The sequence below is a fragment of the Lactuca saligna genome, chromosome 1 (genome assembly GCF_052625555.1).
Source record: "Lactuca saligna cultivar CGN05327 chromosome 1, ASM5262555v1, whole genome shotgun sequence".
Classification (NCBI taxonomy): Eukaryota; Viridiplantae; Streptophyta; class Magnoliopsida; order Asterales; family Asteraceae; genus Lactuca; species Lactuca saligna.
The window spans coordinates 16,423,359-16,438,632 of NC_136417.1; the positions used below are offsets into that span (position 1 = coordinate 16,423,359).

Below are 15,274 nucleotides of genomic sequence, written 5' to 3' on the forward strand. Positions count from 1 at the left end.
CTTAAGAGTTAGGGTTTGAATGAAATCCTTCAAGCAAGGGTATTTTCAAGTAAAGTTGGAAACTTTCCCCTTATAAGGTCATTTCCAAGGTGTATTCAAAGTTTGGAGTTGGGATCGGATGTATAAGGGCTTAACCCATTAAGTTAGCTCATCAGACCGAGGAACTCCACGAGTTCGAGAAAGGACTTGAAGAGTTGAGGTGGTTTGTTCTGATTCTGTATGAATGAACTCAACGAGTCTAAGGAGTGACTCGGCGTGTTGATGGGATAATTTGTGACCATGAGTAGCCAGGAAACTCGGTGAGTCAAGGGTTGACTCGATGATTTGGGTCGCGAATTCAGGATTCTGAGTTTTGGAACTCGACGAGTTGATGGAGCAACCCGGAAGTTGAGTCAACTCGGTGCGTTGACTTTGACCTTGTCTAGAATTGACCTAGCTTGACCTTTGAGGGTATTTTTGGTCTAAGTGTTATTTTGGTATTGATAGCATGGGGACTGGGGAGCCGAAGGAGCAGCAGTTCAGGATTTTCCGGCTACCAGTCAGAGGAGTATCAGCAAGACTTCAGCAGTATGAGGTGAGTCTCCTGACTGTTTGTATGGGTCGAAGGCACTAATACCGACCTATTTGGTTTATGTATGATAGGAAGACCCGAGGGTTAGCCTTAGACAATATGTATGAAAGACCAGGAGGTGGCTCCTGGCACCCTCTATGTTATTATGTATGGTAGGAAGACCCGGGGGTTTTCCCTAGGCATTATGTATGAAAGACCAAGAGGTGGCTACTGGCACAATATATGCTATTATGTATAAAAGACCGGGAGGTAGCTCCTGGTACACTGTATGTTAAATAGCTAAGTAGAGTAGTATGTATGCTAGTTGTCTTTGTGATGCTTGCATGGAAGACCAGGATGTGGCTCTTGGCACTCTTCTGTAAGACCGAGGGGGTGGCCCCAGGCTTGGAAAGAAAGACCATGTAGCGTCCCGTAGCATAATGGCAAGACTATGTTCGACCCATAGCAACTTATTTGATATGACTGATATGTATGGCTCACGGTATATGTAGATCAGTGGATATGTATGGTATGTGGTATTTGGGGAACTCACTAAGCTTCGTGCTTACGATTTTCAGTTTTGGTTTCAGGTACTTCGTTTTCAAAAGAAAGGAGCCGACTCGATCGTAGAACATCACACTATGTTTTCCGCACATGAGATCTTTGAGATTACACTCTGATATTATTTTTATGATAACATGCTAGACTATCGACCCTTTGGTTTTCACATGAGAGCTGTTATTATGAATGTTTTTATACTTATGGTTTTATAATAACATATTTAAAAATGAAAATTTTGGCCTTGAATTTTGGGATGTTACAATAATGTAATTAGACTTACATTCCTTTTATTCCAAAAAAGTAGGTGATGACAAGAATACTTTTAGAATGACATTTGGATAAGAGAAACTCCTTTTATAATTCAGTTTTCTAGGATGTATAGGTTCGATACAAATAATTAAGCCACAGTGGAAGATAAAAAACATATGGTTGTTTGGTATATGTGTTTGTGAAGACACACTAGGTGCGAATTTGAGAAAGCAGTTGGTTAAAAAGACATACTAAGTCTTATGCAAAATACAGGTTTCTCTAATCAAAGGGATAAATGACGTTGGGAGTAGGATCTGGAGGAGATTGAACGGTTACCCCAACAATTTAACTGATTGACAAAATTACCTTAGCAGTGGATGGAAATGCTACTAAATAGAAGAATCTTGTTCTAATCAAAGTTATAAATGTGCATGAATGGTAAATTTGAACAATTTACCTATGAAATTTACTATTGAATGGCACTGAGATTGATTCACTTCTATGTAGAAATTGTCGTTTAGATGTTGAATCATACATTTTTCACGTGCTCCATAGCAGTGGAGATTTGGAGGCAAATTATGCATTTGTGGGAGATTCCACTGATGAGTTTGCTAACTATGGTCACTCGTAAACATGCATCTCACAACTAAAAAATATAGTTTTGCAAAGGAAGTCCTTACATGTGGTTATTGCTACTACTTTTTGGGCAATTTGGAGATTTTATAACAACAATGTTTTTGGAATGCTTACAAAAAAGACTTATATCCTTGCTTTCATAACAATAGAGTGTTTTTCTGGTTATTTAACAGGAATATGAAGCTTATTACTAATTGGGTTAGTTGACTCTGAAACTCTCATGTCATAAATTAGTCATACTCTTTTAGCTTAGTACCTTGCTAGATTCTTTATAAAGTTTTGTCATTTCAAATAACCTGATTGCGAGACATTAATTTAACTAAAAAAATTTATTTTGGTTATTTTACTTTTGGTTTTGTACTTATTTGGTCACTTAATTCTTTTTAAATTTTAAAATGTGATTGAACTTTTGGTTTTGTACTCATTTAGTCACTTAACTTTTGGTTTGGTCACTTAACTTTTGGATTTGTACTCATTTAGTCGTCTAACTTTTTTAAAATTGTGTTCATTTAGTCATTAAACTTCTGAAATACAGCTACAAATGAGCACAAGTTTAAAAGTTAGGTGACTAAATGAGCATAATTTTAAAAGTTAAGTGACTAAATGAGCATAAATCCAAAAGTTAAGTGATCAAAAAAAGTTAAATCCAAAAGTTAAGTGATAAAAAAAAGTTAGGTGATCAAATGAGCACAAATCCAAAAGTTTGGTGATATTTTAAAACTTAAAATGAGTTAAGTGACTAAATGAATACAAAGTTAAAAGTTAAATGACCAAAAATGATCTAAAAATATAATGGTTTTAATAAATACAAAAATAAAATGATTTTATTAGTATTGAAGGATATACTTATGTTTATAATGTTTTTTAGAATCGAGGATGATTGAGCATTTGCCCAATTGCAGTTGTTTTAATTATCGGTAAGATATTTAAATTTTCATTAGTTATTTATATATTAAAATAGTATCATTTATATTTTATAATTGTTATTAATAAGCAAAACATAATAACATATACTTATTTTAAAGGTTTGATCTCATAAAAACTTTATATTTTTTTTTTTTTCGGATTAAATATCAACTTTACTTTTTTCAGGAAAAAAATAAGTTTGACATTTAATCCAGAAAATTTTATAAGATTAACCTTATTTTAAAAGAAAAATAAGATATGGTTTATTTTGGAAAGCCGAAAGCCAATGTGTTTATGGACAAATTGGTGTAGGACTTGTAACAAAAGCCCATCGTCCTTGGGCTTCAAAATCCGATTGCCATATATAATACAAGTGCAATCAATTCATCCAACATTGTTCTCTAAATCGTTGAGATCCTCTCCTAATAATTTATAGTTTTTGAGTTCAAATAACACCCATATCGTTGAGAAAAGAAAAAGAGTAAGCCTGCAAAGATAAACGTCCACTCATATAACCAAAAAAAATACATCAACCAAAAGTAAAACAAACAAACACACACATAAATATAGCGAGAACACAATAATAGGTCTAAAAAATAACATAATCCCATGCTCACTAGCTAGTCTCTTTTATTGATTTTGGACTAAGCTCTTACAATTATATAGGAGATATGTTTACATGTGGGGATATCAATTGGCAAAAATATGTAAAATATGTTGAGCTGTGGAATTTGATACTGAAGTTGATCTCCATTAGAGAGATTCCATAATCCGTAGATTCAGACGAATAAATTTTAGAGGCCAAAAGGTAGCTTTGTTTGATAAATTCAAGAAGTAGGTTCCAGAAATGTATCATTCCACCCAAAAAAATAAAAAAATAAAATAATAATCTCTTTAATTGTCATGTTAACATAACACGATTATATTGAACATGTGAACCGCAATAATTAGCATGTTCTTTTTTTTATTTTCTTCTCATCTTTAATTGTATGTTTGCCATTTTAAACCCCAACACTATATGTCACAAACAATACAACCACACGAGCCCATGAAACCCATTTGAGCTATATGACATACATCTATCCTCCATTCATATTTAATTGGTGAATTACATATTTCATATTTTTGTGTTGTACGGTTATACTTTTACCTATATTACTATCACTTTATTTTGTGTCTACGTATTCCGTACGTATTTTATGTTTATGTATTTTAATAAACTTTGTCATCCATTGGTTATTATGTTTATTATGTGTGGGTGATGGGTATGAATGAAAATTATTCAATACATGCATATTATACGTTGTATGTAAATACTTTTTTCGGATATTTTGTATTTTTTGTGACAATTAGCTCATTGTGGGTTACTTTAAAAATAGTCGAGAGATATTTTGTATTCACGAAGACAAATTAAATATCGTTCTATATTTTGTTTCTATATATCTTCTTATCCAATTAAATGATGATATGTTTAACATTTAATGCTCATTTAATAAAATTTTAAGATATTAATACGATACATGTCATTATTTAAATAGGTAGGAGGATTGATAGGAACAAAAGATAGAATGATATTTAATTTCTCATTCAGGAAACCATAAATGATATCAGCAAGTATTTCTGTAAATTTAATGGTATAAGTCTATAAGAGCTATCCTAAAACAAATACCAATTTATCTAACCACATCTTTCTTAATTAAAAAAAAAAAAAAAAAAAAAAAAAAAAAAAAAAAAAAAAAAAAAAAAATCTATCAAACTTAAACCAGCAAAAATCAAGTGTACTCGGACCAAAATACATCGTTCTCCATATACTCAACAATCAAATTCATGATGTGTATAGTTTTATATTCACATGGTGTAAATAATTTTTTAAAATAGGTATATCTTGCAAATCTATATACGGTTATTGTTTTATAATATGAACTTTAGATGTTTGCTCCACAAATACAATACAATAACATTTTACGTATATATACATTTTTTCTCTTTCATTTATGTTAATAATGACAAAGATGCAGAAAATGGCATATGATACAAGTCATCAAACTTGAAGTAAGACAAGCACAAAGTACCATTTTCTTTAAATGTGTAACCTTGTGTCACCATTGGAGTATGAATCAACAACCACCCATCCTACTTCTTTCCAAAATTACAATGAATAAAATAAATAAACAAAATTACTACACTTATGTTTGAATACGAAAGAACAGTACGATATACCCTACTCCTTTAAAAAAATATTTAAAGAGACACCACTTTTTGTTCTTTGCTTCAATATGGCTACATGGGTTGTCATTGTAGTAGAATTCTATCTTTGTCCTTCCACCAAGGACCACCACCATTTCCCTTTCCCTTTTTCTTTTTGGCCACTTTATCATAATACTTACCATTAATCCTCAACCAAACATCACCATATATCATTTACTTTTCCCATACCCATCTTTATCTGATCATATTTGATACCCGACACTAATGTTGATAGTCTGTTTCGATCATATGCATATCATATCTGATATCTGATTCCCAACACTAATGTTGATAGACCGTTTTACACTTTGTCGATCAGATGAATATCAATTCTCAATCGTCACATCGTTTTGAGTGATTTCTCTATCTAGTATTTGATTTTATATATATATATATATATATATATATATATATATATATATATATATATATATATATATATATTAAAAGAGCTGACACATGGATATGGGTGATTGTTATGCAGAATGAAATGAATTCAAGGCGAAAATGGGACCTGGGAATAACACTGATTCACATTGTATGCATTTAATATATGCCATCTTCATGAATTTCTTCAACAAAAAACTTGTTCAATCCAAATACATTAAATAAATTTGAATAATACTTACAATGGATTATATATATATATATATCTACTTCCATTTTATGCTATAAACCTGTTTACAAATCTATACTCAACAATCTTAAAGGAAAAAAAAAAATTATTTGTGCAAAAGGTACCTAAATTGAAACTCATAGGGAATAACTCTAACACAATGTGAAAGTGGCACGCTTTTTCCTCTCTCAAGGCACTTCATTGCTTCTTTTCCAACTTCATTTGGTAATTGAAGGCATACCCAATCTAATAAAGACTCCATATCTTTAGCAAAATCAAGCATATACCAATCCAATAGTTTTGGAATTTCCACCATTTTATTTGTTGTTGAAATCCCAATCGCAGCTTGTAAATAATCTTTTTTCGCAATTTCAAGTTCATTTTCAACTTGAGAGCCAGTGTAGATTCTCACCTTCATTTTTAAATCATGGGTATCGATTAGTTGTGATTTTTTTTTTTTTTAAGATTTCATAAAAAGTTGCATTCTTTTTTCATATTTTTTTTTGTACAAAGAATGTGATTAATTAATGAGCCTTATCTACAACAACTTACAGAAGGGGATGACCAGCTTCCACAAGAGAGAGCAAAGGTTACAAGTGGTTCTGATAATTCCAAACCGAATACACTTCTTGCAGTTATCTCATCATTCTTTACACCCTTCACGAAAGTCTGATAAATAAATTTCAAGAAAATTATATATAAAAGGAAAAAAGAAAAAAAAAAAAACTAAATTTTCATTAAAGATTTGGACCATGAAAGGAATTTAACTTACAAATTTTGAATGATAAGGAAGTCGCAATATGAAATGTTCGATGCTGATTGCGTTTAAAAAGTGTCCCCCAACATTTATTGTTGCCTGAGTAGGGAACAGTTATATAATTTTGTACACATAATAAACAATTTATAGAATATTAATTATATACATAAATGTAAAGTACGTTTTTTAATTTACAATACCTTTTGCATTAGTTGAACAACCATTTCAGGGCTTTCTGGTATTCCATTCTCAAGAAATGCCTAATATATTGTATGATTTAAAGATTAGTTTTTCTCAATATTTAAGCAAATCTATCAAAAAAAAAAAATTGAAAATTCTTACATTCATCATGCACGAATTATAAATATTAATCCAGAAAGCAAGTTTTTCTTGGTGGGTGAGACTCATTAGATCTACCGATTCGAGTTTCCCAAGTAGAAGCCTAGAGAATTAATAAAAGAAAAAATGGATTAGAAATTGGTTTATAAAGTAACGAATTTAAAATTAATACGACTTACTTTAATCTTTGTATTAAAAACACAGAATTTGTTGTTCGGTTTTTGTTGATGGAGGTTGCTTCGATGGCGTATAAATATTTATATGGACCAATGTCTCTTTTTTCAAATTCACAAGAGATATCATATGGATCTTTAAATGCTGTTTCTTTCATAATTTCATTCGATGTCAATGAATGTGTCATTTCTGTTGTACTTTTACTCCTTGTTGAACTCATTCGTATAAAAATGTTCATCAAACATTTTAAAATACTTTCAGAAATCTTATTTGGATCATCGTCTCCTGATAATAATCTTTTTTCTTGAAATAAACTGGTTTTTCCCTCTACGTTTACACCCTCCATTACTTTACCTTCAAACTAAACAAAATAAAATCATTAAATGCATATACATTCTTTTCAGGGAATAATCATAAAAATAACCATCATATGATATGATGTGACATTTTATAATTTACTATTTCTTATACCAATCACGACCAATGTCACAACATTTAAGTTGCGCCCAACTGGCAAAATAATTTATGAATGATAAATATTAAATATATCTACCACAAAAAGCCTAAAAAAAAGTTTAAAAGAAAATTGAAATTATTCCGAAATAAATAATTAAGATTTTTTTTTTTTTTGCAGTCAAACAAAAAAATCAATTTGAATTTTGTAATTGACCAATTGGGAAGTTGGTAGTACTTTTGTAAAATGGTTAAAAAAAATTGTGAATTTGTTAAATGTCATATCGTTTTTATAAATATCCTTTTTTTAAACATAAATCGTGGAATTTAAACTAAATTCACCTGTAATTTTTTAGGATCTAAACGCTTCCCTGTCAACTTAGAATCAACTGCTGATTTTTTTGCTGGCGTATGAGATTTGGGATTTGGAGATCGGTGCTTGTTCTTCGTGGCGTTTGGTGATTGGTTCTCTTTTTCCACCAAGATTATTAAAAAAAGAAAAAATAAGATTTTTTTTTTCACCAAATAGTTACCTTTTAGGAAATAAAAAAGTTTACCTGAAATGATAGGTGGGTTTTCGACAAGGGTTGTTGATGAATTGGTCTCAATTTGAGGAGATAACTTCGATGACTTGTTTTTACTTGATTCTTGAAAATCAAGTGAATTTTCAAGATTTCTTTTAGATGACGAAATATAGACAGCTTCTTGATATAAACCTTGCCTAAAATGAACCACTTGTTCTTCAAGCCTCACAACTTCTTCCTCCAAAACAGCAACTTCTGCTAGAAGCTCTAATGTCTACATTCAAAATTACAATTTTGTTATTAAAAAAAAAAGGATTTTAATTAAGAAAAATAGTTATTATTCCGATTTAAGACTAACTGTAGGAGGGAGGTATGGAGGCAAACGTGGAAGAGCTCCTAAAGGTCTTGTAAATGCTCTTTCTAAAGCTCTATGAACATTCTCTTCATGTCTAAGCCTCTTCCTTAGCTTCTCCACCTGAAATAAATTTTAAAAAAAAAAATAATATTATTATTATTAATGATAATACAATAATTGAGATATTACATTGAATACCCTACTTAGCGAATACTTTCGAAAAATTTAAATAAAAAGTCAATGGTGACAGCAAGGTACATCTTGTTGCAATGCCATTTTTCTTTCTCTCACTGATCCTCTTCTGGAAGTGGTTGTGTTTGTGCTTGTGCTTGTTTTCTCGACCTCCATTTGCATTTGCGTATCAACCTTTTTTTTTTTTTAATATTTATAAAAATAAAATAAAAAAAAAGTAAGTAAAGAACATTACAATCGGTTTCAACAAGAAAAGAATCATAATGCGATAAAGAAAGTCACACACAAGAATTTCATCCAATACTTATTGTGGATAAGATTTAAAGTAGCCAACTTTTTCGATTATGTGAAAAACACTTCACAGAAACCCGTAATTACTTTTGGGAATCATGATCAAAAACCCAGATTGGAATTGATGCAAATCCGAAAACCCATTTGCGAGTTTCTTTAAATCAATCGAATTGAAGATAATCGAGTTCACGCATTTGGAATAACAAATGACTGAATTAGTGAATTACCTTTGGATCTTTGAATGAAGTTTTCATGGGTCGCAAGTTCGTCTTTACTCTGGTATTCATCTTTATAGATAATTACAACAACTTAACATTAATGTACACTGCTGCAACATCACAGAAAACAGCAAATCAAACTCCGTCAAAAGAAAAAAACAGAGTATTAAATGAAGAGGCTAAATAAAAACAGATGAACCAGACCTTTAATGGAATGGGTCGTTCGTCTTCTTTTTCTTGTTCTTCTAAATCAAATCCATTCTTTTTAGGAGTATTAATTACGAAAGCTTCATTACCTAAAGAGAAACTAAACGCGGGAAAATAACCGAAAGCAATTATACTCAGCCCTGAAAAATCCAATCTTCAGGAGCAAACTGCCTGCCTCGATTTGTGGGAATCATATATACGCATAAGAAAGTCGGAAAAAAGAACACCCAATTGAGCGTTAGCGATGAAGATATGAACACCCAACTGTGTGTGTGGTTGAGGAGACAGAGAGAGAAAGAGGAAGGGGGCCTAATTCCTAAACAACTGTATGCTTCTTCCTGTTAATTCAATTAATTAAACCAGAGAGATAGAGAGAGAAAGAGAAAGAGAAAGAGAGATGATAGCAGAGTCCCATGTTTTCTGTAACCGAGTAGATGCGATTTGGTTTGTGTTTGTATATATACACACAGAATCATAAGAAGGATTTTACAATTGGAGAAAAAAGGAGAAGGTGACACTGAGCTTCTTGTGCGCCATCATGGACTAACGTGCGCGCTTCAGTTTTCAGTGCAAGCATGACCTTTACTCCTTAGATTCATTTTTTTTTTTGCTATTGGGAATGATAGGTTATAGATGTCGATCCAAAATGATAAAATATATTTTATTGAATTGTGCTTTATGAGAATATCTGTTTTATTAAAGAAGACGACTTTTATTTAAATGCATGAAAATAGTTTAATTTTGGTCGTACGTTGTTTTCAACACGTTAAATGTGTTAATTTAAAAAATTATGCTGCTTTTGGTAATAATGATATGAATATATAAAGGTTGTAATTATCGTAATATTTTAGAGAAAAAAAAAAGTTCGAGATTGGTCCATAGGGTTTGTAACTATCAAAAACGCTATTAGTTGGTTTTTCGTAGTTTAAAAAACCTTACATTGTTGATTCATTAGAAGTTAAATCTAACTTTTGAATTGTTACATACAAATATGTACTTCGACCGAATATTGCCAAATTTGTGATTTGTACAAATATATACCCTAAAATATTTCAATACCTCACAACTTATATGTTTTAAAAAAGTCATTGCCTTCATATTCGGCTACCATGTACACCTTATTCATCATCCCTTTTTTCTCCTTCCTCCTCATCCCTAACCGGCCAACCCTATAGTCATAATATGCATCCTCCATCGTCCTAGATATGAAGACCGTGTCATACATCCTCAACCACCTAATAGCATCCACATTGGTGATGGTGCTTGCAAGCCATTTCAAATGTCATGTGGACATTGAATGTGATTATTAATTAAAAAAATAATATATAACGAATTATGTCGATTAAAAAGGTATATGTCCCTATTTCATTTAGAGACATCATATGATTGATTAAAATATTAATATATAATGTTGGAAATTTAGTAAAAATATTTATATTTTTTACTAACGTTGGACATATATAAATATATACATATGTTGTACATATAACGAACTCTAAGTGGGTTTGTGTTCTCCTCCATGAGGGCTTCGAAACGATATAATATATGTCCAAAATAGAGTATAAGTGAATGAGATATCGATACTCAAAGGTGGGTATTTGAGAATAAGTTTAGCAAAAGAGAGGAATGTGGGAATGAGTCTCACATTGGTAGAAAGACCAAACTCAACAAGGTTTATAAGCTTCATTGCATGGAAGGCCTACAAGCTTATGTCTATGGTTATGCTACAATTCCTACCCGCGCGCAGGGGGGTACAAATCTTGGTTCCGTAGACATTTATTGCCATTAAACGCTCAATCAATTAGTGATTTCTTTTCGTTTCATAATTCGACTATAAAAGAAGACCATTGCCTTCTCATTCAGACACACGAATGAATTTACTACTCTTCTTCTTCCTTCTCTGCATTTCTGCTTCCGGCCATCTTTTCAGGCAAGTGGTTATCTCCGGCAGTACACAATACTGTTTAGGTTGTTGTACCCTGGGAGCAGACGGCAAATCTGTTTAAGGGAATCGAGTCCAACTCGAGCCTCAGCTACATCGTTTGCATCTAATCTTACTTTACAGGAACCTATCAAGGACGAAAATCGAAGACCTTATACTAACATATAACACTTGCAATGCTTTCACAAATTGAAAGTTGAAGTACAAGTGATATTAATTTCTTTTGGTGAGTGGCATTTAGGGGTGGAATTGGTATGGTACCAATTCATTTTTTTTTAAACTGTGTATCGAACCAATTATAATTGGTATAAAAAAATTGCTACCGGTACCGTACCAAGTATACTTGGTACCAATTTATTTGGCTACCAACAAGTTTGGTTGGTACAAATTGGTAATTGTATATACCAACTTCTTTTAATTTTCTATTGTAAAATTTAAAAATAAGCAAAGGCATTGGGATTTTGATGTGTAGTATAGAAATTAGTTACATAGTTCTTTTAGTTTACGAAAGAATTCTACTAAAGTAATGCTAAAGTAACGTTTTAATATTGTGCTTTAACGTGGTAGAAACTAATGACTAATACGACCAAATGACTAATATAATATTATTAAAACTGTAAACAATAAATACATTTAAAACTATAAACAACAAATACAATTAACAGTTGATATATATATATATATATATATATATATATATATATATATATATATATATATATATATATATATATATAATGACTTGGTTGGTACGGTATTACCATGGTATTCCAATTTTTGTACCATTACCGTACCAACATTGATAAATTGGTACGGTGTTACCAACCAAACATATTAGCTACCAAATATATTGGTTATGAAGTTTCATGGTTCGGTTGGTAACATATTCGTTGGTTTTCCATGATACAATTTTGTTAGCACTAGTGGCATTGCAAATAAATTTTGAAAGGACCAATGTGGAAGGTCTAAACTCCATCGAATTACTTGCAATGATTCCTGTAAACCACTATCATATTACCAATAACTAGTGAAGTGAACTATGTGAATGAAAACCCCAATCAGAATTATCAAACATGGAAGCGAACTCTGTGAATGAAACTATATCAGTTTGTCCATAGATTTTCATTAATTTGCTTGTTTCTTAAGACGGGATGTAAACTAATCGTAATACTTTTATATAATGTAAAACATTAACCCTTTTATTTGCAATTTATCCATGTGTTTTTATTTATTTAAAATACTCCATAAAAAGGAATCAAACGTCACCATTTTTACCAATAAACCATTATATATCGAAGCTACAAGTGCAAAGAACATGCCTAAATCCAACCTTCAGGATTTCGATTCGTCTAAAATCATAAAGATTTTGAGTTCTTTCACAAAACCTACAAAAGTCTCTTTAATCTTGTGTTTCTTTTTGAAAATATCAAATATCATTGATGATGTTCGACTAGAAGTTGTCTCAATGTACTGTTGAAGTCCAAAGTACATTAGTCTGTTTATTATCAGATAGAGAGAGAGAGGGGGGGGGGGGGGGGGAGAGCGAGAGAGAGAGAGAGATTGAAAATGATTCGTTAATTCATTAAGAAAAAAATTAAGTTATATATATAAACTCTAAGCTCACTACCATCTAACAGAATTAATTAATTTAACTAACTAACTAATCACTTAACCAAACCATGGTTCTAACTGAACAAAGACTAAATCATGATAACTATTTAACGAAACTAACAAAAAATACAAATGATCATTGACGAAGCTAGCTATTACCCCCCCCCCCCCCCCTCAAGATGAGCTTTGAAAAATATTCTTCAAATCCATCTTAGATGTGATTGGTAAAAGCTTGTGTCTTGGTAGTGGCTTGGTAAAAGCGTCAGCTAACTGATGGATCGTTCGAATTGGCATTACATAGATGGTATTATCCAAAATATGATCTCGTATGAAGTGACAATCAATCTTTATATGCTTTGTCCTCTCATGAAATGTAGGATTGGATGATAACTTGATTTCTAATTAATTATCACAAAATAGAAAAGTGGGTTCAGTTTGATAAACTCCAAAGTTGTATGATCTTAGTAGTAGCAATCGCAATAACTCTGCTTCGGTAGATGATTGAGAAACAATGCTTTGTTTCTTCGATTTCCAAAATATCATAGAATCACCAATGAAAATGCAAAATCCAATCACAAATCTACAAGTATCCTTTCGACCAGCCCAATCAAGATTAAAAAAAGTTTGAATTTTTAAGGATTGTTTAGCAGATAAAAATAATCCTTGACGAGGATTAAGCTTCAGATATCGCAAAAGATGATTAGCAACCTGCAAATGTGGTAATTGAGGATTGTTGACAAATCAAAATTGGATATTTTTCATGAAGGTTCCATGGGATATTAAGTTGGTTTAGATGCAAAAAAAAAAAAAAAAAAAAAAAAAAAAAACAGTCTTCCAATAAATCCAATGTATATTGTTTTTGAGAAATGAAAATTCCTTCTAATGATCGAGATACTTCTAATCCAAGAAAATGTTGTAATTTCCACAAATCTTTTAGTTTAAGCTATTTGCTCGGAACTTATTTTACTACATTTATGTGATCTAACAAAGCACCTTTTAAACTATGTCATCCACATAAACTAATAAAGCAACACAATCTTTCCTTTTCCTTTGATAAACAAAGAGTAATCAACTTTAGATTGAGTAAAACCTTGAGAAAGCAAGGATGATTAAAATTTTGAATAATATTGCCTTAAAGCTTGTCTTAATCCATATAAGGATTTTTGCAATTGACAAACTAAATTGCTTTGTTGTGAAATAGGAACAATAGGAGTATATCCTTGAGGTAATTTCATGTAAACATGTTATATATAGGACTGATCTCACGACGTGAGGCATAGAGGCTCACAACATGAGAACTACTACAACCTAAGCATATGATCTTTTAGGATTTCCTTTGTATTTAAGCCTCTCTAAGCCATTTCTAGGATTCATTTTCAACCTCTAACACCCTTTCACCTTAGAAAACCCTAACCCTCGTTCCTTGCTTGATTCTTGAGCTTTTTGGAGCTTTTCTTGGATTGAAGAGAAAAAGAAGAGGAAAGTGATATTTTGGTGGAGCTTGTAAGGAATCAACATTATCATCACCGTATATTGTCTTTGGACCCTTGTAAGTGTCAAAGCTTCCACCTTTATTGTTGCATATGGTTAGATCTAAGTTTTCTCTAACTCTTCTCTTTGTTGAGCAAGTTTGAATGAATGGAAACCATAAAGTTTGCAACTTTATGGGTTGTAAGGGTCCTTAGAGTGTCATGAAGTTCATATCTAGTGAATGGTGGGGTCTGAATCTTTATATGAAAGTTTGATGACCTTTTCTACAATTTTGTTCCCAAATGAGATCTAGACATGTATTAGACATACATGTCCATAAAGCATTGAATTTTAAGTGTATTATGGAGTTATAAGACTTTCTAGAAAGTTAGAGTAAAAGGATTAATGGATTAAGGACTTAAATCGTTAGATTTTTGGCTTCAGACTGTGCTCACGACGTGAAGCATAGGGTCTTACGATGTAAGGATTGAATGACCCCATTTCTACTGAGCTTTTTGGGGCTTACATCATGACAAAATGCTGCTCACATGGTGAGGTCAGCTTAGATGATTTTCCTTGACTAAGTTAGCTAGGTTGGGTCGAGATGAGTTTGAATGGGACATAGTGGACTCTCACGACGTGATCAAGGTCTGGTCATGACATGAGGCTGGATAGTTGGCATTATGGGTTGTTGACTTTGACTTTAACCATTGACTTTTGGTATGGGTTGAATTTTGGTCAAACAGATGGTTTTGGGGTGTTGATTGAGTGGGTACTCTTATTGCTATTAGCTGCCACATATCAATCTTTGTCGGGTGAAAGCTATGGTGTTTAGTTGCTACTTGAAAGGTTAGTCCTCTTACTATACTTACTTGTGTAGTAGTATATATTGACCAGCTGTGTCTTATCTGGTTATTGTTTATGTATGTGAATTAGGTTATTGATAACTCTCGAATTATCGTAAGTCCATGGGACT

At 31.8% G+C, this 15,274-nt stretch overlaps 1 protein-coding gene across 5 annotated transcripts; it reads right to left on the reverse strand.

Moving 5' to 3' along the window:
• Window positions 1-5,735: 5,735 nt before the first annotated feature.
• LOC145020303 (transcription factor, putative (Protein of unknown function, DUF547)) lies at window positions 5,736-9,892 on the reverse strand. Of its 5 annotated transcripts, none has more exons than XM_078976722.1 (12): window positions 9,273-9,892; window positions 9,078-9,178; window positions 8,626-8,733; window positions 8,371-8,487; window positions 8,046-8,286; window positions 7,831-7,958; window positions 7,041-7,396; window positions 6,865-6,964; window positions 6,723-6,782; window positions 6,538-6,621; window positions 6,318-6,422; window positions 5,736-6,177 (listed from the first exon to the last, which is right to left on the reverse strand). In XM_078976722.1, the coding sequence occupies exons 2-12, from the start codon at window positions 9,135-9,137 to the stop codon at window positions 5,872-5,874; spliced, it is 1,665 nt and encodes a 554-aa protein (XP_078832848.1). In that variant the 5' UTR covers window positions 9,138-9,178; window positions 9,273-9,892; the 3' UTR covers window positions 5,736-5,871. The 5 variants fall into 5 exon arrangements, with proteins under 5 accessions (XP_078832848.1, XP_078832847.1, XP_078832846.1 ...); XM_078976721.1 differs by having other exon boundaries at window positions 6,318-6,434; window positions 9,078-9,175; window positions 9,273-9,890; XM_078976720.1 differs by having other exon boundaries at window positions 6,318-6,434; window positions 9,273-9,890.
• Between the last annotated feature and the right edge of the window lie 5,382 nt (window positions 9,893-15,274).

Bases quoted from the DNA above. Each gene is read 5' to 3' on its own strand.
- LOC145020303 (XM_078976721.1), bottom strand. From the start codon at position 9,137: ATGAATACCAGAGTAAAGACGAACTTGCGACCCATGAAAACTTCATTC. The intron at 8,488-8,625 runs GTACCTTGCTGT...AATTTATTTCAG, and splicing joins AAATGGCATTGCAACAAGAT to GTGGAGAAGCTAAGGAAGAG. The intron at 6,178-6,317 runs GTAAGTTGTTGT...TTAAAAATGAAG, and splicing joins GAAGCTGGTCATCCCCTTCT to GTGAGAATCTACACTGGCTC.